Raw genomic sequence first — 25968 nt, 5'->3', positions numbered from 1 at the left:
AGCGCCAGGGACCTGGGTTTGATTCTGGTCTTGGTGTGGAGTTTGCACTTTCTCCCGTGTCTGCGTGGGTTTCCTCCGGGTGCTCCGGTTTCCTCCCACAGTCCAAAGATGTGCAGGTCAGGTGGACTGGCCATGATAAATTGCCCCTGAGGGTCCAAAGGTTAGGTGGGGTTAGATAGGGTGCTCTTTCGGAGGGCTGGTGCAGACTCATTAGGCCGAATGGCCTCCTTCTGCACTGTAGGAATTCTATGGATATAGGAAATCTCCTCTCAAATTCCTCATAGGAGAATAGCTATACCAATCTATCCACATAAAAGTTCCTCATTCCCAAAGCCAGTCTCGTGAATCTTTTCTATGCTCTCTCCAATGCCTTTACATTCTTCCTAAAGTGTGGTGCCCTGTACTGGACCAAATGCTTCAATTAAAGCTTTCACACTACATATCAAAGTTTCCTTGCTGTGGTACTCTCTGCCTCTATTTATAAAGCACAAGATCCCAAGTGATTTTTTAAAGATTGCGCTCTCAACCTGCCCTGCCACCTTCTGCACATACATACCCACATCTCTCGGTTCTTGCACCCCCTTTCAAATTTTACCCTTTTCTTAATGTGGTCTATCCTCATTCTTTCTACCAAAATTAATCTCCTCATACTTTTGTGCATTAAATTTCATCTGCCACTTGTCTGACCATTCCACCAATCCATATCCTTCTGAGGTTTGAAACGAGCCCTCTCACACGTTAAACAGTCTTATCCCTGACTAAATCTGTGTTGCTAATGTTAATTAACTTGCATTTGAGGGCTTTGGGTATCGGAGACAGTGAGGGCTCTGTTATATTACTGGGTCTAGTAATATGCATCATCACTAGTTGCTATTGATGCAGATGGTCTGACTGTGTGACTGACTGAAGAAACCATAAGTCTTCAACTTAAAGCAAACTAATTTATTAAAGTAACAATTCATTATATCTGAGTTCAACACTCTATAGAACTATCTCTAGATATCAAGTAATTAAATATGATTGAATTAACTGATTCACAAGTATAAATACTAACTATACTGAGAGCTATCAATCAGACACTACTGCTTACTAAACACTCCTGGGTTGAAAAGAGACCAAGATCCTCCAGGAGCTGATACTTATACTGGGACCTAGTGGTGCCCTCTAGTGGTAGTGTTACAGTTAGATGTTATAATTAACTCCTGGTTATATACACATATACATATCATTACAGGCTCCGGGTATCGGAGACAGTGAGGGCTTTGGGTATCGGAGACAGTGAGGATTCTGGGTATTGGAGACAGTGAGGATTCTGGGTATTGGAGACAGTGAGGGCACTGGGTATTGGAGACAGTGAGGATTCTGGGTATTGGAGACAGTGAGGGCTCTGGGTATTGGAGACAGTGAGGGCTCTGGGTATCGGAGACAGTGAGGATTCTTGGTATCGGAGACAGTGAGGGCTCCGGGTATCAGAGACAGTGAGGATTCTGGGTATTGGAGACAGTGAGGATTATGGGTATCGGAGACAGTGAGGGCTCTGGGTATCGGAGACGGTGAGGATTCTGGGTATCAGAGACAGTGTGGGCTCTGGGTATAGGAGACAGTGAGGACTCTGGGTAATGGAGACAGTGAGGATTCTGGGTATCAGAGACAGAGATAGTCGGGAGCGAACCGGGGCCGCCACCACAACTCTTTCCACGAGCCACACGCGGCCAGCGTGCGCCGCCATCTTCCTTTTACCGAGCCACGTGCGGGCCCCGGGTGCAGCCATCTTGTTCTCCAGGGACCACGTGCAACGGATGAACGCCACCATCTTGCACACCCCCAGCCATGTGCGACCAGTGGGCCCCGCCATTTTGGCTGGAGTCTCAGGATCCCGATTCGGATGACCACATATCGCCCGAGGAAAATCTCCAACTTTTACCACGACTCGCCTCGGTGACCCCGGACCAGTCTTGGCTCCGAACGCTCTCGACCGCAACGACGACTGTGCTCATCAACGGGCGCGAAACATCCTGCCTGATCGACTCCGGGAACACAGAGAGCTTCATACACCCCAACATGGTACGGCGCCGTTCTCTTACCATCCACCCAGTCAACCGAAGAATCTCCCTGGTCTCCGGGTCTCACTCTGTAGAGATCAAAGGGTTCTGCGTAGCGAACCTCACGGTCCAGGGAAGGGAATTAAAAAAATTCCGGCTCGACGTCCTCCCTCACCTCTGCGCTGCCAAGCTCCTAGGGTTAGACTTCCAATGTAACCTCCAGAGTTTAACTTTTAAATTCCTATACCCCCCCTTACTGTCTGCCGCCTCGCGACCCTCAAGGTTGTTCCGCCTGCTCTTTTTGCGAACCTCACCCCGGATTGCAAACCAGTCGCCACCAGGAGCAAACGGTGCAGTGCCCAGGACCGGACCTTCATTAGGTCGGAAGTCCAGCGGTTACTGAAGGAAGGTATTATCGAGGCTAGCAACAACCCCTGGAGAGCTCAAGTCGTGGTTGTAAAGACCGGGGAAAAGCACAGGATGGTCATCGATTATAGTCAGACCATCAACAGGTATACACAGCTCTACGCGTACCCTCTCCCCCGTATATTTGAGTTGGTCAATCACATTGCACAATACAAGGTCTTTTCCACAGTGGATCTCAAGTCCGCCTACCATCAGCTCCCCATCCGCCCTAGCGACCGCAAATACACTGCATTCGAAGCAGATGGGCGGCTCTACCACTTCCAAAGGGTTCCCTTCGGTGTCACAAATGGAGTCTCGGTCTTCCAACGGGAGATAGACCGAATGGTTGACCGGTACAGTTTGCGGGCCACGTTTCCGTACCTTGATAATGTCACCATCTGTGGCCACGACCAGCAGCACCACGACACCAACCTCCAAAAATTCCTCCATACCCCAAAAATCCTTAATCTAACCTACAACAAGGACAAATGCGTGTTCAGCACCGACCGTCTAGCCATCCTCAGTTACGTCGTGCATGATGGCGTTTAGGCCCAGATCCCGAACACTTGCACCCCCTCATGGAGTTTCCCCTCCCCCACTGCTCCAAGGCCCTGAAACGCTGCCTAGGATTTTTCTCATATTATGCCCAGTGGGTCCCCAACTATGCGGACAAGGCCCGCCCACTAATTCAAACCACGGTTTTTCCCCTGTCAGCAGAGGCCCGTCAGGCCTTCAGCCGCGTCAAAGTGGACATTGCAAAGGCCACGATGCACGCAATCAATGAATCCCTTCCCTACCAAGTCGAGAGCGACGCGTCCGATTTGGCTCTGGCGGCCACCCTCAACCAAGCGGGCAGACCTGTGGCCTTCTTCTCACGCACCCTCCACGCTTCAGAAATCCGCCATTCCTCCGTTGAAAAGGAGGCCCAAGCCATAGTAGAAGCTGTGCGGCACTGGAGGCATTACCTGGCCGGCAGGAGATTCACTGTCCTCACTGACCAACGGTCGGTTGCTTTCATGTTCGATAATGCACAGCGGGACAAGGTAAAGAACAATAAGATCTTACGGTGGAGGATCGAGCTCTCCACCTACAACTATGAGATCTTGTATCGTCCCGGGAAGCTAAATGAGCCTCCTGATGCCCTATCCCACGGCACATGTGCCAATGCACAAGTGGACCGACTCCGCACCCTCCACAGGGACCTCTACCACCTGGGGGTCACTCGATTCTTCCATTTCATTAAAACCCGCAACCTGCCCTACTCCATCGAGGAGGTCAGGACCGCCACCAGGAACTGCCAAATCTGCACGGAGTGCAAGTCGCACTTCTACAGGCCAGAGAAAGCGCACCTGATAAAGGCTTCCCGTCCCTTTGAACGTCCCAGAATGGACTTCAAAGGGCCCCTCCCGTCCACCGACCGCAACACGTATTTCCTGAACGTGATTGACGAGTACTCCCGGTTCCCATTCGCCATCCCCTGCCCCGACATGACCGCAGCCACCGTCATAAAAGCCTTCCACAGTATCTTTACACTGTTCGGTTTCCCCGCCTATATACACAGCGATAGGGGGTCCTCTTTTATGAGCGACAAACTGCATCAATTCCTGCTCAGCAAGGGCATTCCCTCGAGCAGGACGACCAGTTACAACCCCCGGGGAAACGGACAGGTAGAGAGGGAGAACGGAACGGTTTGGAAGACCGTCCTACTGGCCCTATGGTCCAGGAATCTCCCAGTCTCCCGCTGGCAGGAAGTCCTTCCTGATGCTCTCCACTCCATCCGATCACTGCTGTGTAACACGACAAACGAAAGACCTCATGAATGTCTCCTTGTCTTCCCTAGGAAGTCCTCCTCCGGGACCTCGCTCCCAACCTGGCTGGCAGCTCCTGGGCACATCCTGCTCCGCAAACACGTGCGGGCGCACAAGTCGGACCCATTGGTCAAGAGGGTCCACCTCCTTCACCCTAACCCTCAATACGCCCACGTGGCGTACCCCCGACGGCCGACTGGATACGGTCTCCCTACGGGACCTGCCACCCACTGGATCTCCACCCACATCCCCTCCACCAACACCATCCTCCCTCCCACCGGCGCACCCCACAGCTGCCGCCTTCCCAGGTGGATTGGTCCTCCCACTGGCCCCATCTAGGGGTGATGAAGCTACCGAAGAAGCCGAAGCCACGCTCCCCGAGCCGGCGCCTGCATCACCGCCGAAACTGCGACGATCGCAGAGGACGACCAGGGCTCCCGATCGACTAATTGCTTCATTTTGACACATGAATATAAATTCATACTGTAAATAGTTGCGACATGTAACGAGGCAAAACACTGTACTAATGTATACCAGGTACCACCACAACCTCAATCTCTACCACTGTATAACGGGAGACAACCACCCCCACTGGACTCTTTTTTTACCAGGAAGTCAATGTGGTAGTCGGTATTAGGGGTATTACGGTACCGAGGTTGATGCTGTAAGACCATTGGTGTGGGAGGTACCTGAGACAGTGTGGTGGTATGATTAACATAGCTGCCTGTCATTGGTGCAGAACACCGGCTTACCATTGGCCCTGGTCGGTCATGTGCCTCTCGGCCGATTGGTTGAGACCAGTCATGTGACGGCTCCCCGATTGGTCGAGAGGCTGAGTTAACCCCGCCTCCAGGGTGGGGTATAAATACCCAGTACTCCCGGCGGTCGTCCATTTACTGTAGTCGACCGCCGGGCTAACATCTAGCTGATTAAAGCCATACTTTTGTACAGCAACTCGCCTCGCGTTCAATTGATGGTACATCAGACAGCAAGATCATTGGTGAAGCCTGCCTGCTGGTTCCGCCCAGTATGGCGGAGTATAAGAGCCTGTATCCCCCAGCTGCTGCATTCTGTACCTACGCTTCTGGGGGAAACATCTAGTCCAATAAAGCCTACAATTGTTGTCTAATCTCGCTTCTGGAGTCATTGATCGAGCATTATGGGTATCGGAGACAGTGAGGTTTCTGGGTATTGGAGACAGTGAGGATTCTGGGTATCAGAGACAGTGAGGATTCTGGATATTGGAGACAGTGAGGATTCTGGGTATTGGAGACAGTGAGAATTCTGGGTATTGGAGACGGTGATCACTCTGGATATCGGAGACAGTGAGGGTTCGAGGTATCGGTGGACAATGAGGAGTAGATTTGATTGGCTTGCTGGGAGCACAGAAGTAGAGGGAGGGGGGAATTGTAAAAATGTAAATTTTAATGCAGCGAATCAGAAAACAGAGAGAGAAATTCAGATCGAAAAGTTCCAAAGGCGAATCACCCATTCTCCTCCTTTGGGGAAGGAGGCAGGGAAGCAAGCGCTAAGGAATCTCAAGGTTCAAGTTGGTATCTGTGGGCAAGTATACAGAGACGCCCAGTGCCTAACCTCTGACTGAAGTGGAGGTGGTGCTGACTCTCTCTGCCACTCCATGTTTGAAATAAAACTCAGCCCAACTTTACACTAGGCGATCGATTCACACCAGTATTATGACTGGACAGAGATTTGAAAATCTATCCCAAAGTCACAGGACCTGCCCTCAAATGAATATCGGAGAGAAGCACCTGTATATGAGGTGACCATTTCCTAGGTGACTTTTATGTCCTATCACACCCTGCTCAAAAAACTCACAACAGTGAAACGTACTGCTACTAGTCCCCAGTTTATAGCCCACACTATAACAAGCAACCTTTCTGTAAAGGCATGGTCATTATATCACAGATTGAATCATAGAATACCTACAGTGCAGAAGGAGGCCATCTGATCATCGAGCCTGCACCGACCCACCGAAAGAGCGCCCCACTGAGGGCCACACCCCCCGTCCTAGCCCCAAAACCCCACCTAACCTTTGGCCACCAAGGGGAAATTTAGCATGGCCAATCCACCTAACCTGTACATCTTTGGACTGTGGGAGAAAACTGGAGGACTGGAAGACACCCACGCAATGGAATTTGTTGTCCTTTGTCCACTAATATGGGATTTTATTTCTCCAAAATCACCTTGTTCTATTGTCTTGCATTTATTATTATTTTAATGTAGGTGCTCTTCAGTTTATGTTTGGCGATTCATTTTCATTTTATTTGATTGTTATGCTTAGTTGTAGATTCTGGGTCTGATTCTGTTAATTACACCGAATATTCGGAGTCCATTTATCTGTCCTGCAGGGAATGAAATAGACACCTGAGGTCAAAAGGAACACATGCCACAATTACCCAGCTATTGATAGCTGGACGTAAAGCACAGCTGCCAGGAATTTGCCAGTTAGTCTCCTGCCCTGAAAATGTTAGATGGCGCAGCACACATTTGAGGAACAGACAAATATAACAAGTAGAGTAAGCGATTGCTTTACGGAAATGGAATCTACCTTTTGAATCTTCTTTTCCTGGGACTTTCTGAAGTAAATCACTGGAAAACCAAGTTCAGAAGCTGCTATCCATTGCAAAATTGCTCTCAATTCAGAGTCAACGCCCTCAGGGTTCAGGTCAAAGTTCAGCACGAGGAAGTCCGGATGGCGGCTGACTGTGCCCATTGATAATGGAAATGTTTGATCTGAAAAAGAAAAAAGAGAATGCACATGCACAGGCACACATAGAATATTTCTCAGTTAGAAAGTTATTCTATTATCCAACACAAGTATTATCTTACCATCCAAATGCTCTTGGGTATTTTTCACTGTTTCTTTCTCACTTACGATTTCACTAGTGAAAAAAAGTAATGTTTAATTACAACACATTCCTCGTTGTCATTTAAAGTGATAGAAACATTGGACTTTGAGTGTTTGAATCATAACAAATTCGTGCAGTAGAAGACATATTTAACTTAGCAATCTTTTAAAAATAGATTTAGAGTACCTAATTTTTTTTTCAACTGAGGGGAAATTTAGTGCAGCCAATCCACCTACCCTCCACATCTTTTTGGGTTGTGAGGGCAAGACCCATGCAGACACGGGGAGAATGTGCAAACTCCACACGGGCGGTGAACCGGGGCTGGGATCAAACCCGGGTCCTCGGCACCGTGAGGCAGCAGTGCTAACCACTGCACCACCATGCTGTCCTATATCTAACTTGTCGATACAATGTCTAATGACTAAAACTGAGAGAACAAATATTTCATTTGTATTCCGAAGTCAGCCAATGAAAGGAGCAGCTGCAGCTCATGCCTTCCCTGAGGAGAGACCCGATTCCACTAAAATTGCTGGGGGGATTTAAAATTCCCAATCCCGCATTCAAGCCAGCAAGAGTGGGAGTGCTGTGTGAGGGCAGGCTACGTGTATCCTGACCCTAAGCTGGCAGATATCCAGAAGAGGGGTGGGAATCCTGGAATTGGGCCCATCTGCCTTTTTTCCCCCCAAAGATACATTTTTACTGAAATGTTCTAATATTTACAGCAGCAAAACAAGGAGAAAGAGAAAAAGGTCAATGTAAAGCAGGTACAGCACATCACAGGAACCATTACAAACACGTTCCCTCCACGGACACAAGACCCGTCTGCACCGAAACAGGCTACCGTCAACAGCCCAGAGTTACATCGTACCCATCACTTCAAAGAAAAACAACAGAGGAACAAAACAACAAGAGAGCCCCAATGTTCGGGGGGTAACACATTACGTTGATAACTCACAACACAATCCAACACCTATCATGGCCCAGGGCAGAACAGACAACCATCAGGTGACTACAATGCTACAAAGCGAGGGCTGGTTACACAGTACCTCAAACCTCGCACCCTGGGTCTCCCATGGAGTATCACGAAAAGAGGAAAGGGAGAAAAATAAAGACCCGAGTTACTGGACTCCACCCACCGGGTAAAACAGCCAAAGAGGGAGACCCATATCAGGAGAAAAACTAACTTGACCCAAAGGAAGAGTCAGATGACCCCAATCTGCATCAGGATAACATGCAGCCTGCCTGGGCCCAAAAAGGATTAAAAACAACATTTTTAAAAAATGTTAAAACTCCAAAATTTTGAGCTCCAACTTGGGAGTGGGGGAGCCTTCCTCAATCATAACGAGGACAAACGAACCCTTCCAACCCCAACTTTCCAACCCCCACCCCGTTTCAGCTCTACTCACTTTCCTTTTGCACATTTAGGGTGTGATTCAACTGAAAGGGAACAAAGTTCCATAGCAAGTGCACTTAGCCACGCGCTTCCTGGCACTCTCAGCACCGAGAAACACATGGCTATAAAATGGCACCCGCGTTAGATAAGGAGCCTTAGCGGGGTGCGTGCGATTGAGGTCTCACATAGCCCTGTTTTGTGCTCTGAGGAGCCTCCGCTTGCCAGAATTCCTCAGTGTAGCGAGAGAACTCTAAGCCCGCCCCCGATGTGATCCCCACCCCTCATGCCCCAACGCACTATGGGAGTGCCCCCGCCCCTCTCGCACCCTTCAACCCCCAACACCTACACAGGGCACCTCTGGCCCGATCACCAGCGTACAAACAAATGGCAGCTTGATACATTGGCAGTGCCCCTGCCAGTACCACCTGGACACCTTGGCACTTCCAGGCTGGAATCCAGGTGGCATTGGGAGGGTGCCAGGCTGGCGCTGCCAGGTTGCAGGCTGGCAGTGCAAAGATGGCCAGGTGGCATCAGCAGTTCCAGGGTACCACCCTGCCCAAAAGGCATGCACCTGGGGGCCTCCGATCCCCTGGGAGATCTCCATGAGTGCTGTTCCACATGGTTCCCATTGTTGGAGACTAGTACTGAAATGGCACTCGCCCGAGGTCTCCAATGCGAAGGAGATTGATCCAACACCTCGGGTAACTCAGCATTTGCTAAAGCGTGATCTAGCCCACAATGGGCAGGATTCAAATCGCAACATCTTGTGAGATCACTTTAGATCTCGAAAGGTGTTGCGAGCCGGGTAGATCCCGGGAGTAGTGTCTCCCAGATTCTATTGGCCACGCTGTGCCATGGCGAGCTGCTTTTCTTTTTTTTTAATTTTTAAAATAAATTTCGAGTACCCAATTATTTTTTTCCCAATTAAGGGACAATTTAGTGTAGCCAATCCACATAACCTGAGCATCTTTGGGTTATGGGGGTGAAACCCACGCAGGTATGGGGAGAATGTGCAAACTCCTCATGGACAGTGACCCAGAGCCGGGATCGAACCCGGGTCCTCAGCGCCACAGTCACAGTGCTAACCACTGCGCCACATGCCACCTTAGCTGCTTTTCATGCGCAGCATGGCCGTCGGATCGCTCCCCTTGCATAGAATGTACAAATCCCGAATTCAACATTCATGATATGAACTCATTAAATCAGCAGAAGCAATGCTGCAAGCCATTTCACGCACATTAGCAATTTTCCTGTAAAAAAGAAAAAATTGACAACATCAGTCTCTTCAATAGCAGCCATCATCCATCGATGTTAACTGCACCGTCAGGTCGGGAGCCAACTCAAAAGCAACTTTGCCACTAAAGGCAGGGCCCCACCCTGACTCCTTCCAGCTGCCGCGAACAAGCGCGGATTTAATCATTCTCAGTTCCATTATAGAATTTACAGTGCAGAAGGAGGCCACTCGGTCCATCGAATCTGCACCGGCCCTTGGAAAGAGTGTCCTACTTAAGCCCACACCCTTACTTTATCGCCGTTACCCTACTAACCTTTTCTTTTAAACTTAGGGGCAATTTAGCATGGTCAAACCACCTAACCTGCACATGTTTGGACTGTGGGAGGAAACCGGAGCACCCGGCGGAAACCCACGTAGACACGGGGAGAGCGTGCAGACTCCACACAGACAGTGATCCAAGTCGGGAATCAAACCTGGGACCCTGGAGCTGTGAATCAACTGTGCTAACCACTGTCCTACTATGCCCCCCACTGTGCTACCGCGCCTCCCCTGCCTGATCCCTGTGGCTGATATTTCATGTAGAAAAGCAGCCAACGATTCTCGGGACAAAGTACAAGCCATATGCACCAAGAAAAGACAAAAAAGAAATGCGCACAAAGATAAAATACGGATTAAAAGATGAGCAGAACCGGAGATTGCAAAAATGCAGCTGCTCCCGTGCTCACATCATGTGACCCCCATCTGCCATTTTCAAAGGTTTCCTGAGTCACCCCGACTTCTGAAATCCGGGATATAGTCATTACAGCACAGAAACCAGCCGTCTGGCTCATTTTCATTCATTTTCAAAATGTGTCTGTTTGTGTCAGGATTAGCATTTCTTGGCCATGCTTAATTGCCGCGAGAGTGCTGGTGGCCCTTCCCCTTAATTAGTGGCATAACAGAACTGAATATCTTGCAAGGCTACTGGGCAGTCAACAGTCAACCGGGTTGATGTGTAACTTGACTATATCTAGGCCAGAAAAGGTACGGATGGCAGATGTTCCTCCCTAAGTGACTTGATTGAACCATTAAGGTTTTTAATGATAATCCAACTGCCTCATGGGCATACTTAGCGGTGCTGAATTTTTAAGAATTGAATAAAAATTCTCAAAGGACCAGCAGAACTGGACCTAATTTTTCTCGATCACTCGTTCACTAATGATATTACTGAAGGCAGCAGGTTGAAAATCTGACCTACTCTCACCATTTACAAAAATATATTCTAAATAGATTTATTTTAAAAAAATCATATTTTCATTTGGTTCTAATGCACCAGATGGTATGCACTGACCATTCACTGGCTTCTTTCTGATAATGTGCTGCTTACCGTTGTTCGACTTGCATCTAATATTCCATCTGCAATACTTTGTCCCTTTACAATATCGAGTAATATTTTGTGAAGTTGTTCAGCACTGCAAAAATGGAGGCCAGTGCATCCCATTTTCTAGAGGTTTCCATTCCATTCTCATTAGTTTTTACTTTATCACGCAATTATCTTAAAGCATTTAGCGCAATCAATTAGGGTCAGCCTTGCTATGCGGGCATAGGCATCGGCTATGCTGTATCATCAACACCTCAAAAACAGCAATGAGATGAGCAACTAGTTAACCTGTTTGTAGTGGCATTCGAATGAGAAAATAATGCTCGTCAGGACAAAACTCAACACTGACTAATAGCATGAGGTTTTTTGACACCAATTGAACCATCAAATTTTAATGATTTGTCTTTCATATAGCATGCCAGCTGGGATAATGAGCTCAAACTCACAAGTGCTGAAGTGCTAAAGACTAATTTTCATCCTTTTTGTTTTGGAAGGTGATTTATGGTTTCAAACCTGGGTAAAGCACGTGATGAAAGGCTTTCCTGATAGGCATCCAGATCCACTAAGCCAAGACTACTTGAAGTGCTGCTGTTGCCATTGCTAACAAAAACAAAGAGTTTAAAATTAAACAGGAATAATTCTCTACAATTAAAAATACCTTTCAAACGAATGGATAATTAGTGGGAAGAATGGTCCCATAACAATGGGGGGGAAAAAACTATGGGCTGGATTCTCCACAGCCCGACGCCATAATCGCGGCCGGCCCTGGGGCGGAGAATCCAGTTTGATTCCGTAATTGGGCCCGGCGCCGGTTTGGCGATACCACGGGCACTGAAAATCGGTGTCACCATGGAGTACTCTGTGCCATTGAGGGCCCATTGCCAGAAGCCCGCTCATCAAACCTCCACTCCCAGCCAGCTGAGTTTCCGACGGCATGGAACTAACCACCTATCACCGGTCGGGATGCTCGCGTGGCAGCTGGGGACTCGGTCCGCTTAGTCCGGCGCATCGGAGACCGGGGGGGCCATATAAGTGGTAAAGGGATTAAATATGCGGGGGTTGAGGCTCGGGGGCGCGGCCGATCGTGGGGGGGGGTCTCTTTCTTCGGTATGGCTCCGCAGTCTGAGTCCATCATTGTGCACGGCTGCGGCCGCTGGAGGTTGCTGACATGCGCAGCCTCTGACTCAGAAGTGCAGGGGCGCGTACCTGCAGCAAACGCTGCGAGATTTACTCCGGGTCCCTGTTAGCCACCTGCAGGGCTATGAATTCGTCTAACATTTTCAAGGAATTTTGGGAGTAAATCTCCACCGTTTTTATGCCGGCATGGGGACATAGTCTCCTTTCGGGAGAATGCAGCCCTATTACTCATTGATTTTCTACAATCCCAATGGTTCCAATCATTTTCTATTCATATCATTGTAATGAAAGCATTATGATATTTTGCTAAATTAAAGAAGCAATATCAATGCAGGTTGTTGTTGAACCACATTGAATTAACTGCCTTTCCATCTACTTTCATTATATGGCATCACATTTTATCAATACACAATTAGTGCAGAGCATCCCAATGGACTAAATCAATTCCCAGTCATTCCTATTTTATGTAGTTTTAATGGATCAGTCCTGGTTTACTTCTGTTGTATAGCCACACTGATAAATTAAACCATTCAATTATGCAACTATATAAAATTATAAGGAACCAAGCCAACTCCCATGAAGAGTAAATAATATGCTGACCCAAGGTTTTGAAGCATTCTGCATTCATCTACTTCATAAAGCTGAGCTCCCTAAACACAGCCAAATTTAATAGCAAACTCAGAATTTAATTACATTAGTGTAGAAACTGCAGTCAGTGTTTTCCATTTCTATTTAAATTGATTTGCTAACTCAATGATTAAATATGCCATGAGACAAAGATTTGAAAACAAACTATTTTTACCTTCTGTCTATTCAGTGTAATACGATTTGATAAACCATTGCAGTTTCCACCAACAGCCCATAGCTCCAAATCCACATTACACGCGTAGTGACACAGAGTCTACTAGATAACACTGGTCTACATATGACAGGAAGGGCTTGTGGCGCAGTGGGTGGTGTCCCTGCCTCTGAGCCAGAAGCTTTGAAGGTGAAGCCAGAAGGTGGTTTGAGTCCCACACCAGGACATAATGACCAAGGAAGGTGCATTCATAACGTGGTTAAACAGGTTGAGTATCAACCTGCAAATCCTCCCAACACACCAATGGCAGCTGGTAAGAGTAGGAGAGACTCCTGGTCAGCCAAGCTCGATATGGAGTGGCGCCCCTCAAACTATAAGCCTCTGGCGACAGGCCGAGTGACCTGTCCCAGGAAAACCTCACTATGGGAACAGATGCAAGTCTGTTTTCATTGAATTTACAGCGCGGAAGGAGGCCATTCGGCCCATCGTGTCTGCACCGGTTCCTGGAAAGAGCACCCTACCCAAGGTCAACACCTCCACCCTATCCCCATAACCCAGTAACCCCACCCAACACTAAGGGCAATTTTGGACACTAAGGGCAATTTATCATGGCCAATCCACCTAACCTACATATCTTTGGACTGTGGGAGGAAACCGGAGCACCCGGAGGAAACCCACGCACACACGGGGAGAATGTGCAGACTCCGCACAGACAGTGACCCAAGCCGGAATCGAACCTGGGACCCTGGAGCTGTGAAGCAATTGCGCTATCCGCAATGCTACCGTGCATCACTAGAAGAGAAACAACATATGTTAGGGCTGAATTAAACTTACTGAAATTTGCATTAACTGGGTGATAAAGTGCCCCATTAATACCACTTTGACACCACTCTACTGCTGGGAGGCTGCCGACCTCTTTGAATATGCAAAGTGCAGTTCTATGATGTATATACAACCCCGATTGACATTTTAGGATGGAAAGAACCTGCAGCTACATAGCACCTTTAGGACATCATAGCCAAATAAGCACTTTTGAAACACACAATTTTTTGCACAAGGTCCCACAAGCAGCAATTTGATAATGACCTTTGATATATATTTCTCCATGTTGCTATTCAACACTTTCTGCAACTTGAATGAGATGTCTACCTGTATGCCAGAGCTAGCTGTTCAACTTGGCCAAATGACCAAAGTATGAAATGTCCTAGTTCATGAATTGCTGTTTGCTGATGACGCTGCACTGGCATCCCATACCGAAGTTCACTTCAACAGTTTGTGGATCAGCTCTCCTGGGCCTGCAAGGAGCTTGGACTGACAATCGGCATCAGGAAGACCAAAAGTTATGAGGCCAGGACATTGAGACTCCATCTTCCATCAACATTGACAACCTCACTCTAGTGGTTGTCGACAGTTTTGCATATCTTAGCTCAACAATTACCAACAACCAGCAGCAGTATAGCTACGACCGTAGCTGTCATGCAAACTAACTGAAAATAAAAACCTCCATGAGTACAAAACTTGTCTTCTCAGTGCACTCCATTAGTGAGGCATGGGCAATCCATGCAAGTCAAGAAAAGCTGCTGAACAATTTCCACCTCTGCTGCTTCAGATGAATGATGGGTATCTTCTGGTACGTCAGGGTGTTGAATATGGAGGTACATCAGTGTGCAGGGATCACAGTGGTGACTCCATTGGCTGGGCCACATAAGCCAAAAGGATGATGGTTTTATCTTCAAAGACTTGCTCAATGCAAGCGTGCTAACAGGTCACCCATGTCTGCAATGTATAGATGTCTGCAAGTAAGACTTCAAGTTGACCGGGATTGGAGTTGAATCATGGGAAGTCCTCATTACTGACCAAAGTGCTGGGAGACAAGCAGTCAGAAAAGGCGTTTAAAAATCAGAGGTCAGAGGAAATGACCAGGTGGCTGAAAAGATAGCACACCAGAAGATAAAAATATCAGTCGACTTCGCACTGACACTATTCATCTGTGTAAACTGCGGAAGAGACTTACTCACAACTCAGTCTCTGCAGCCACAGCAATGTTCATTACTGAAGTGGCATATACCCTGCACATCATCTCCTGAGACAGACAGATACCAAAGTTAATGACCAGGTAATCTGTTTTAACTGTTCTTTAATTGTCAAACATTCGCTAGGTCACAGAGGGAACTTACTGTTCTTTGTCAAAAAGTGACGAGGGATGTCCAACTGAGAGGGTGGATGGGATGCCAGTTTAACATTGCATCCAAAAGACAGCACCCTAATGAATGCAGCACTGCCTCAGTATTATACTGAGTGTCAGTCTAGAATATCTGCTCAAGTCTCGAGTGGGACTTGAACCCATGACCTATTGACTTCAAGGCAAAAGTATTCTCAGCATGGTCAGCTGAACACCAACCAGACACACAAATAGCCAATGCTGACATCCTTAATTGCCTTCCACTGCGTAAGAGTACACCTCCACCCCCCTAAGCCAGAATCACAAGAAATGGTAAGGAATATCGTAGACACTTTGCCGGTATCAGCACAGCAAATAGAATTTTGGAGCAGCAGAGACCCGCTGTTGTCAAAGATAAGACACAAACTATTAGTCAGTTGGCAGAATGAGATGTTTTTCAAAGACCTGATGCCATGCTGCACGGTAGCATTGTGGATAGCACAATCACTTCACAGCTCCAGGGTGCCAGGTTCGATTCCGGCTTGGGTCACTGTCTGTGCGGAGTCTGCACATCCTCCCCGTGTGTGCGTGGGTTTCCTCCGGGTGCTCCCGTTTCCTCCCACAGTCCAAAGATGTGCAGGTTAGGTGGCTTGACCATGATAAATTGCCCTTAGTGTCCAAAATTGCCCCTAGTGTTGGGTGGGGTTACTGGGTTATGGGGATAGGGTGGAGGTGTTAACCTTGGGTAGGGTGCTCTTTCCAAGAGCCGGTGCAGACACGATGGGCCGAATGGCCTCCTTCTGCACTGTAAATTCTATGAAATTCTATGAAATATCAGGAAAAATTAGCTAAGTTGTGAGGCATTATCCTATGGGGAGCGAGAGTAATCGTCCGCTTGCCCCAGGGGGTGGGTGGGGGGGGGGGGGGGGGATTCTTCCTTGCAGAGTTGCCTAGTGCCCATCTGGCGTGTCAAAAATGAAGGTTCTTGCCTGAAGCTATGTTTGGTGGCCAGGCATCGATGCCAATATTGAAAGATTAGTGAAGCACTGTGATCTGTGCCAGTTACAGAAGAAGTTACCAGCTAGAGCCCCTCCTTTGCACCCTTGGGATTGGCCAGGTCGGCCATGGGTGCGAATCCACATATAGATTATGTAGGACCATTTTTGGGAAAGATGTTTCTACTATTGGTTGACGCCGACTCTAAATAGCTGGAACTATTTGAGATGAGGTCCACAGCTGCACATGCCACAGTTGAGAAGCTTTGCAAGCTTCACGCTCCATGGTGTACCTGAAATACCAGAATAAGATAACAGAACGGCCTTTACAAGCACCGAATTTCAAAGTTTTATGTCTTCCATTCGGATAAAGCACATCAGAACCGCACCGTATCATCCCTCATCCAATGGACTGGCTGAGTGGGCAGTCCAGACATTCAAGGCTGGCTTAAAGGAACAATCAGCTGCATCTTTGGAAATAATAACTTAGTTCCTCTTTGCACACAGGACCACCCTGGGCTTGACCACAGGAATATCTCCAGCATGACTATTGATGGGTCGATGTTTAAGCCTGCTATTCCCAAATTTAGCAGGGAGGGTAGGGGCAAGACAGTGCAACCAAGAGAGGAACAATAATTCAACCAAAGATGCAAGATTGTTTAAAATAGATGACCCAGTTTATGTGAGAAATTTTGGGAGTGACCCAAGCCGGGTTCCAGGAATTGTTGTGGCCAAACTGGGACCGTTATCTCACGGAGTGTGTGTACAGGTAGGATTTTGAGCAAACATGTGGACTATCTGCATGGACAAGAGTCATCCCAGCAGCCAGTGTTACAGCCTGGTTCATTGTTGTTGCCAGCTGGAAGTGATGTTGGCTACCTGAGAAGGAGAATTTCCAATCAGCCTGTGCCAGGCGAGAGTATTGTTTCGACTAAAACAGAGGAGGTAGAAGCATCAGTACCAGAAGAGGGACCCAGTGTGACTGTTTCTGCAGAAGCACCCCAGTCGATGGACTTGCACCACTCTGATGAAAAGTAGAAGCCAACAGAGGGACTGAGGGCTGGATTCTCCGCCTGCGGGATCCTCAGGGCGCAATTCTCAAATGCGCCCGTTTTTGACGCCAGCTTCCTGAGTTTTCGTGACTCGGGAGAATCGCGCCCTCAGTTTCTCCGCCAGCGCACTCACGCCCGCGGATTTCCTGAAGGTGTGGGGGTGCCCACAATGGGAAATACCATTGGCCGGCTGCCGGGAGGTAGGATCCAGCTGCCAGAGGGGGCGCACCGCACCAGAAAACTGGTGTGGCGGGACAGAGAATCCGGCCCCGAATTTTTGATGGACAGATTAAAAATGTTCATTGTTGTCAATTATGGGGAACTGTATAAGTTAAAAATCATTCTGTAAGTAAGGAACTTAGCGGGAGAGGGAAGTAATAGCTAGCCCCTTTAAGGAGCGATCATCTGAAGGGCCATGTAATCCGCTTGTCTAATCAATTGCTTGTATGCAGGATTTCCTGAGCAGAGAGTGGTCTTCTGCTCAGTTCGATCCAGGAGGCAGACGGGCAATATCGAAGTTGTAAATAGCATGTTGTGTAAATAAACGTTTGATGTTTGTACCTAACTGGGGAAGCCAAGTTACTACAGGTACGCTGCAGGCACACAACTGTCCAGAAGCTATAAAGATGGTAACGTAAAACATGCTACAAAATTAGGTGACATCTCAGAAATAACATTATAGTTCAATTTGTGGCTGGCTGTTTCTCACAGTGCTGTGTAATTTAGTTTAATGAAAAAAAGTGAAGTGTAGCAAGTTGAGTTATTAGTTATTGACTATCACGGTCTCTCATCTCGAGTTCACAAGTACTGTCTGGTGTAAAGCCACCTCTGTTAAAATAAATGCCAGACATACACACACAGCTATGCACTTAAAGGAGTTCATTGAATTCAAGGTGAGGAAATAAGAAAGTAAATTCCTCACAAATAAAATGGCCCAAAGTTCAGTAGCGTGACAGGCAGGAATTTGATTCAGCCAGTAACCCAACTGGTCGCTAAAAGTGATTAGCATTGTACAATTGAGCGAGGCAGGAAATAGCTGGTTAAAAAGCTGCTCATCCTGTCCATAGGAACAGGAGTAGACCATTCAGCCCCTCAAGCCTGTCCTGCCATTCAGTGAGATCATGGCTGATCTGCGACCTAAGTACTGATACCTGCATTTGGCCCCGATACCTTAATATATTTGCTGAACAAAAACCTATCTATCTCAGATTTAAAATTAACAACTGATCTCACTTCAAATGTTTTTGTGGGAGAGTTCCAAACCTCTACCACCCATTGAGTGAAGAGGTTCTTCCCAACATCTCTCCTGAACAGTCTCTCCCTAATTTTTAGACTATGTCCCATAGTTCAAGAATCTCCAACCAGTGGAAATAGTTTATCTTTATCTACCCTGTCTTTCCCTATTAATATTCTTGAATACTTTGTCAGCTCACCTCTTAATCTTCTGAAGTCTAGCGAAAACAGTTCTAATTTGAGTAATCTCTCCTTGCAACTCAACCTCTGTAATCCAGGTGTCATTTTAGTAAAGCTACGTTGCACTCCGTCCAAGGCCAAAACATCCTTCCCTAAGGTGTGATACAGAACTACTCTCAGTACTCCAAGTGGGGTCTAACCAGGGTTTTATATAGCTGAAGCATAACCTCGGTGTCTTTATATTCCAATCCTCTACATCTAAAGGCGAGCAATCCATTAGCCTTTTTGATTATTTGCTGCACGTTTTCATGGCATCTTAAGACCTATGCACCTGAACCCCCAGTCTCTTTGGGCATCCACTGTACTTAACCTCTTTCCATTTAGAAAGTGCTCTGCTCTATCCTTTTTTGGTACAGAATGTACAACCTCAAACTTGCTTACATGAAATTCCATCTGCCACAATTTTGCCCGTTCACCTAGTCTGTCAATATCTCCTTGCAATTTTATGCTATCATCTCGGCTGTCTGCAATGCCACCTAACTTTGTATCATCCGCAAATTTGGATATATGACTTTCTATGCCTTTGTACAAGTCAGTAAGGAATATTCTGAATAATTAAGGCCCCAAACACAGATCCCTGTGGTACACCACGAGTCACCTCCTGCCAATTTGAGTAATTACCCATTATCCCCACACTCTGTCACCTGCCACTCCACCAATTTCCTAGCCATGTCAATAATTTTCCCTCATCTCGGTGGGCTTTCACCTTAGTAAACAATCTCTTGTGTGGGACTTTATCAAATGCCTTCTGGAAGTCCATATAAATAACATCCATAGGCATTTCCCTTTCCACTACCTTAGTCACCTCTTCAAAAACATTAATAAGGTTAGTCAGGCATGACCTCCCTTTCACAAATCCATGCTGGCACTCCCTGATTGGCCAAATGTTTTCAAGGTGTTCAATTACCCCCATCCCTGATTATAGACTCCAGCAATTTTCCCACCACAGATATTAAGCTAACTGGTCTGTAATTCCCTGGTTTCTCCCTTTTACCCTTCTTAAAAAGTGGAGTAACATTCACAATTATCCAATTCAGAGGGGCTGCTCCAGAATCCAGGGCACTCTGGAAGATTATAGTTAGAGCAGCTACAATGTGCTCCCCGACTTCCTTTAACACCTTTGGATGGAAAATATCAGGTGTTGGGGATTTGTCACTCTTTAGTTCCATTAACTTCCTAATTACTGATGCTGTACTTAGGTTAATTGTATTAAGACCTCACCGTTTATCGACTATTAATTTTTTAGGGACTTTGGCAAATTATCCTCCTTTTCAATAGTAAATACTGAGGCAAAGGAATTGTTCAACATGTCTGCCATTCCCTATTATCACTGGCAATTTCTCAATTTTCAACTTTTAGTGGGCCCACATTGCTCTTGACCACCCACTTTCCCTTTATAGAACTATAAAATTTCTTCTTATTGATTTTGATGTCCCTTGCAAGTTTCCTCCCGTAATACCTTTTAGTAGCTCCTATCAGCTGCTTTGTGGCCCTTTGCTGCTCCTTGTACATTTTTATAAGTGCTGTCTTTCTCAATGTGGGGCAGTTTCATTATCCCTGATGCATTGCTTGGCCATTCTTACCCATGTGCTGCTCCACCCAGTATGTACTGCTCAGACTGACAATGTCATAAAATGCATGTTGATATTTTCATCTTATTCCATTCATTACTCTCAGTCCAAAAGTGGCACCCTAAATGAGCACTGGTGTACAGTTTAAAAGGCTATGCAACACATTGCTCAGAGCGTTAGTATTGGGTTACCAGTAATTGGAGAAAACACAAACACTAAAATGTGTTTTGCAGCACTAGCATATTGAAAAACAATGAGGTGGAAACAGAGCAGAATGAGAGAAACATTGGGGATTGTTGTACAAAGCTGATTAATTTGAACTAAACATTATTGTGGTAGCATGGCCCCTTTAAGGGGGTGGGCTCCACGCACCATGTGACTCGCTTGGGGCCAAACATGCGGGTGCGCGCAAACCCCAGCCAATGGGGAGTTTGCATGGGGCCGTGGGAACAGGTCCCTGGGCCGTGGAGCTGAAGATTTGAGGCCTGTTGTGTAGTATTCTGTGCCTGTTATCTAACTGCCTCTGCCTTTCACCAATAAACCCCTTTGTTAACTATTGGAAGCATCCAGCGTATGTCTCGAGCCATCACACTGGCAACAAGGTAAAAGTTTTTGATCGCAGCCGACGGTTGCTGAGGGAGGAAGGAAGGCACAGTTGAGAAAGTAGAGAAACACCAGTAAGAGTCAGAATAGTTTAAATCATGAGTGGAAATGCCTATCATTGGGAAACCTGACCCATATGAGTCATGGAGTCAGTACATGGAACAGCTCCGGTTATTTCTTAACACAAATGAGATTGCAGGCGAGGACAAGCAGAAAGTGATACATCTGACGGTTTGTGGGCCCTAAATGTATAATTTGATTATGAAACTCACATCCCTGGAGGCGACTCGTAGCCCTGGGGCCAAATAGTGAAATTGGTTGAAGGCCATTTCAACCCAAGGCCCTCTATTATCCTCCAATGTTATAAGTTTAACTCTGCAGTTTGGGACCCTGAAGAATGTGTCTTGGCTTTCTTGGCCAGGCTTCACCAGCTTGCTGAGCACAGTGAGTTTAGGACCGTGCTTAGCGACAGGTTGCGTGACCGGCTGGCTTGTGGGATCCATATCCTTAAGATCCAGAAGAAGCTTCTGGTGGAGATCACAATTACATTGGAAAAAGCAATCGTGATAGCTCATGCGATGGAGAGCGCCAAAAAAGGTGCCACTGGACTTCAAAGTGTGGCTGAAGGGGAGGTTGACCAATAAGGTGGTATGGCCACAAGATCTGCGGCGGGAACAACAGGCACATCTCGTAGCCAGGCATGATCCTCAATGCAGGACCAGAACCCAAAGAATTGGAAGGAATTGGGGTGCCAAACTGGAACCGAGGTGGACTGCTATTGTTGCACGTTGGGGTGGGGGTGGGGGGTGGGGGGGATGGGGTACCATCTGCAGGAAACCTGCTTCCATTGAAACTGAAGGGGGCATTTTGCCATATGAGGCAAAGTGTACCAATGCAAAAAAAAATTAGCAGCAGCAGCCCACAGCGACATTGAACATTGTGGAGAGGAGCTCTGAAGAAGAGCTTGCAATGTATCGGTTGAATCCAATCCAATTGAATAAGACGACTCCGATTTAAATTGTCTTAAAGGAAAATGGTGGACTCCTTAAAATGGAAGTTGACACCAGGGCTTCGGTAATCGTAATGGGTAAGCAGACATTTGGTTGTTGTGGAAGGACATGGAGCCAGTCTACTGGGAAGAGACTGATTACAGAAGATTAGGCTTAACTGACTGGAAATCCTCAAAATATCTGACAACATCCTCCAAGATGTCTTAAAGGGGTATGAAAGCGTCTTCCACAAAGATTTGAGCTGGATTAAAGGCATAAAAGCAAAGGTATATGTGAATCCGGATTTGACACCCAAGTTCTTCAAAGCCACACCAGTACCATATCAGAAGGTTGAAGCAGAGTTAAGATTGGAAGAGCTGGGTATAATCAAGCCAGTTCAGTTTTCAGAGTGTGCACTGCCGACAGTCCCTGTCCTTAAACCCGATCAGTAAATAATGATTTGTGGGAGCTATAAGCTGCCAATAAATCAAGCTGCCCAGGCCGATCGGTATCAGATTCCCTGAATTAAAGACCCCTACGCTAAGCTGGCAGGGGGCCTCACCTATTCAAAACGGGACCTCAGTCACTCCTGCCTGCAACTAGAGTTGGATGAGGAGCCTCAGATATTTGCTACAACCAGTACCCATAAAGGCCTTTTCCAATGTACTAGACTGCTGTTCACCATCGCTGTAGCCTGCTCTATCTTCCAGAGCACAATGGAAAATCTCCTCCAGGGAATTTCCAGGGTGATGGTTTACTTTTATGATGTGCTGGTCACCAGCACAACACCAGAAGAGCACAGGGCCAGCTTAGAGGAAGTATTAAAGAGGTTTTGTGATTCAGGGGTCCACCTAAAATGCGAAGAATGTGCTTTTCAGGCCTCTGAAGTGACATACCTAGGATTTCACATTGATATGACAGGGTTGCTCCCATTGGGAGAAAAGGTCAAGGCCAGAGAGGCGCCCCGCAACCAAAAATGTCAGTGAGCTTAAATCCTATCTTGGTATGGTTAATTACTATGGAAGGTTTATTTCGAATTTAGCTACATTGGCACCATTACACCAGCTATTAAAGAAGAATTAGTGGTGGCAATGGAGGGAGCCTCAAGAGGAGGCCTTCCGAGTTGTGAAGCAAGCATTACAGTTTTCAAACCCCTTGGTGCATTTTGACCCAGGAAAATCAATCGTGCTGACATGTGATGAGTCTTCTTACTGTACAGAGGCATTTTATCCCACAAAATAGTAGATGGGTCAGAAGGACTGCCTTTGCCTCAAGGACCCATTCCGAAACAGAACAAAACTATACCCAGATTGTGAAGGAGGGCTTAGAGCAGGGGTGGGCAAACTACGGCCCGCGGGCCGCATGCGGCCCGCCAAAGGTATTTCTGCGGCCCACCAAGTCATTAAAAAAAAAAAATTTTTTTTTAAAAATTAATGGGGGGGGGGGGGGGGGGGGGGGGGGGCTGTTGGGTTATTTACTGGTATAGGGTGGATACGTTGACTTGAGTAGGGTGATCATTGCTTGGCACAACGTCGAGGGCCAAAGGGCCTGTTCTGTGCTGTACTGTTCTATGTTCTATATGAGGCGCCCAGAATCATAACCGGGTGAAGTAATTATTTTACTTAATATACTATGCGGCCCTTTGTGAATTGTGAATTTCTGAATGTGGCCCTTGCACGGAAAAGTTTGCCCACCCCTGGCTTAGAGGTTATATTTGGTGTAAAGAAATTCAATCAGTATGTATATGGTCAATGGTTCAACATAGTGACTGACCACAAGCCATAATTGGGCCTGTTAAGGGAAGATAAGCCCATACCATCCATTGCCTTGGTGAGAGTACAGTGTTGGGCCCTGCTGCTGGTGATTCACGATGATTTGCAGCACTGACCTGGGACGCAAATTGCTAATGGATGCATTAAATCGCCTGCTCCTACCCAAGAACATTGCATCACCACTGGTACCCCCAGGAGATCAATCTAGTCCTAAACTTCCGAGACGCTCTGCCAGTGTCCATGGGGTACATTCGCATCCTCACCCAAAGAGACTCTAAACGTCAAACAAATGATGCAGTCTGGCAGGCAATACAAAGTCTGAGTAGCTGAGGCCCTACTTCACTTGTCAAGACGAGTTGATATATGAATATGGGTGTGATTCTGTGGGAATCACGGATGGTCGTCCTGCTCAGGCCAGGTGCCTCTCTTTCAAGAGTTACACAATATTCACCCAGGGTAGATGAAAGTGTTGTCACGAAGCTACGTCTGGTGGCCATGCATAGACAAAGCCATTGGAGAACTGGTACAACAGTGCCACCCATGCCAAATGTAGCAAACTTTGCCACCATCCACAACCCTTCACCCCTGGGAATGGCCAGGTTGCCCGAGGACCAGAGTCGCTGTTGATTTTGTGGTCCCCTCGTGGGCAAGATATTTTTGGTGCTGGTAGATGCCCAATTGAAATGGCTATCAGTTCAAGAGATGGGGACCACTACCACGGTGGTCACGATGTATGCCTTGCGCCGAGTGTTTGCCATTGATGGGCTTCCCGAATCAGTAGTTTCGGACAATGGAACCCCCTTTACCGGCGGTGACTTCCAGCATTTTGTGAGAGCAATTTGATACATGAGGACAGCCCCTACCACCCAGCATCGAATGGTCTGACTGAGAGGGTCATTCAGACTTTCAAGAATGCCATGAGAGAGCAATCCGATAAACCAGTTTGCCAGAGGGTTGCTTCTTTCCACCACAGGGACCTCACCAGGTGAGCTGCTCATGGGTCATCAAGTGAGAATCTGATTGGAGCTTGTATTTCCAAATTTGGCGGGGAGGGTGGAGGCCTCCCAGAAGAGTCAGCAATCAGAGCAGAGAGGTGATAGGTCCCTCCGGGTGGGAGACCTGGGGCAGAATTCTCCGCTCCCGCGATAAATCGGGAAGGCCGTCGTGAACCCGGCCAAGTTTCACGATGGCCTCGGAGGCCGCTCCTCTCACCTTATTCACCCCCACCTAGTGCTTGGAGCGGCGCTCCATAACTCTCAGCCGCCAGGACTTGACGCTCGGCACGCCGAGAATGCGCGACGGCGGCGCCTTAGTGACGTCAGCCGCGCATGCGCTGGTTGGCCGGCTCAAACCCGCGCATGCGCGGGTGCCATCTTCCTCTCTGCTGCCCCGCAAGACGTAGCGGCTTGATCTTGCAGGGCGGCGGAGGGGAAAGAGTGTGTCGCTTTGAAACGCCGGCCTGACGACTGGTGGGAACCGATCGCGGGCCAGTCCCCTCCCGACCACGGCCGTGGTGCTCACTCCCCTCTCCGCCCCCCACAAGCTTCAAACGAGCATTTCGCGCCCATGTTCACGATGGCAGTGACCAGGTGTGGTTGCCGGCATCGTGAACCGGTCGGGAACGTCAGGCCGCTCGGCCCATCCGGGCCGGAGAATCGCCAGTCGCCATGAAAAACGACGAGCGGCGATTCTTCCGAGCGGGGGGTGGGAGAATCGTGGGGGGCGCCATGGGGGCGTGTCGTGAGTCGCCCGACCCTCCCGCTATTCTCCCATCCGTCGTGGGGAACGGAGAATTGTGCCCCTGGTTTTGCTCAGAAACTTTGCTGCCGGTTCACCTTCGTTAGAAGGACAGGTTGTGGTCTGGTCGGGGCCGGTGTGTTATGTGGCCAATGTTAACGGGAGGACTGTCAAAAAAACTGGTCAACATCTGAGGCATTGAGAGGTGGCAACCCCCGACGTGGAGTCGGTAAGTCTAGCGAGCATTGTAAATACTCTTGCAACTCTGTCAGGGGCTTCCGTTTCTGTTTGACCTGCTGTGACTGTTGTGGCCAGTGAGGCTAGTTTGCCTGTCGTTGAAGTGGGCCCTCCTGAGGTGGCAGTGACTGTGCAGCACTCAAGCGCTCAAAAGAGTGCCGAGCCTGTGGCTGGGCTACGGAGGTCTGAGAGGACCTGGAAGTCTCCGGACCACTTGACTTTTTGATGAACTCTCTTTCCTTGGTTGTCCTTGTTTACGATTGTAACTTTTGTACATTGTTTAGGGATAGTGCGTTAAGGGACCTAAGGGGGGTGGAGGGATGTGGCAGT

The 25968-nt window shown here is 47.8% G+C and overlaps 1 protein-coding gene across 9 annotated transcripts in view; it reads right to left on the bottom strand.

Moving 5' to 3' along the window:
- Nucleotides 1–25968, bottom strand: part of LOC119975498 (SPHK1 interactor, AKAP domain containing) — a 545083-nt gene that overhangs the window by 4198 nt on the left and 514917 nt on the right. For 8 of the 9 annotated variants that reach the window (XM_038815238.1, XM_038815239.1, XM_038815243.1 and 5 more), the window contains 3 exons: nucleotides 11626–11712; nucleotides 7106–7158; nucleotides 6825–7009 (listed from right to left, as the gene is read on the bottom strand). In XM_038815238.1, the coding sequence (XP_038671166.1) occupies nucleotides 6825–7009; nucleotides 7106–7158; nucleotides 11626–11712 (325 nt within the window). The remainder of the gene's footprint in view (nucleotides 1–6824; nucleotides 7010–7105; nucleotides 7159–11625; nucleotides 11713–25968) is intronic. The other variant, XM_038815241.1, reaches the window with a different exon arrangement.

The sequence above is a fragment of the Scyliorhinus canicula genome, chromosome 13 (assembly GCF_902713615.1).
Source record: "Scyliorhinus canicula chromosome 13, sScyCan1.1, whole genome shotgun sequence".
In the NCBI taxonomy this organism is placed as follows: Eukaryota; Metazoa; Chordata; class Chondrichthyes; order Carcharhiniformes; family Scyliorhinidae; genus Scyliorhinus; species Scyliorhinus canicula.
This window is presented reverse-complemented; position numbering and strand designations above follow the sequence as displayed.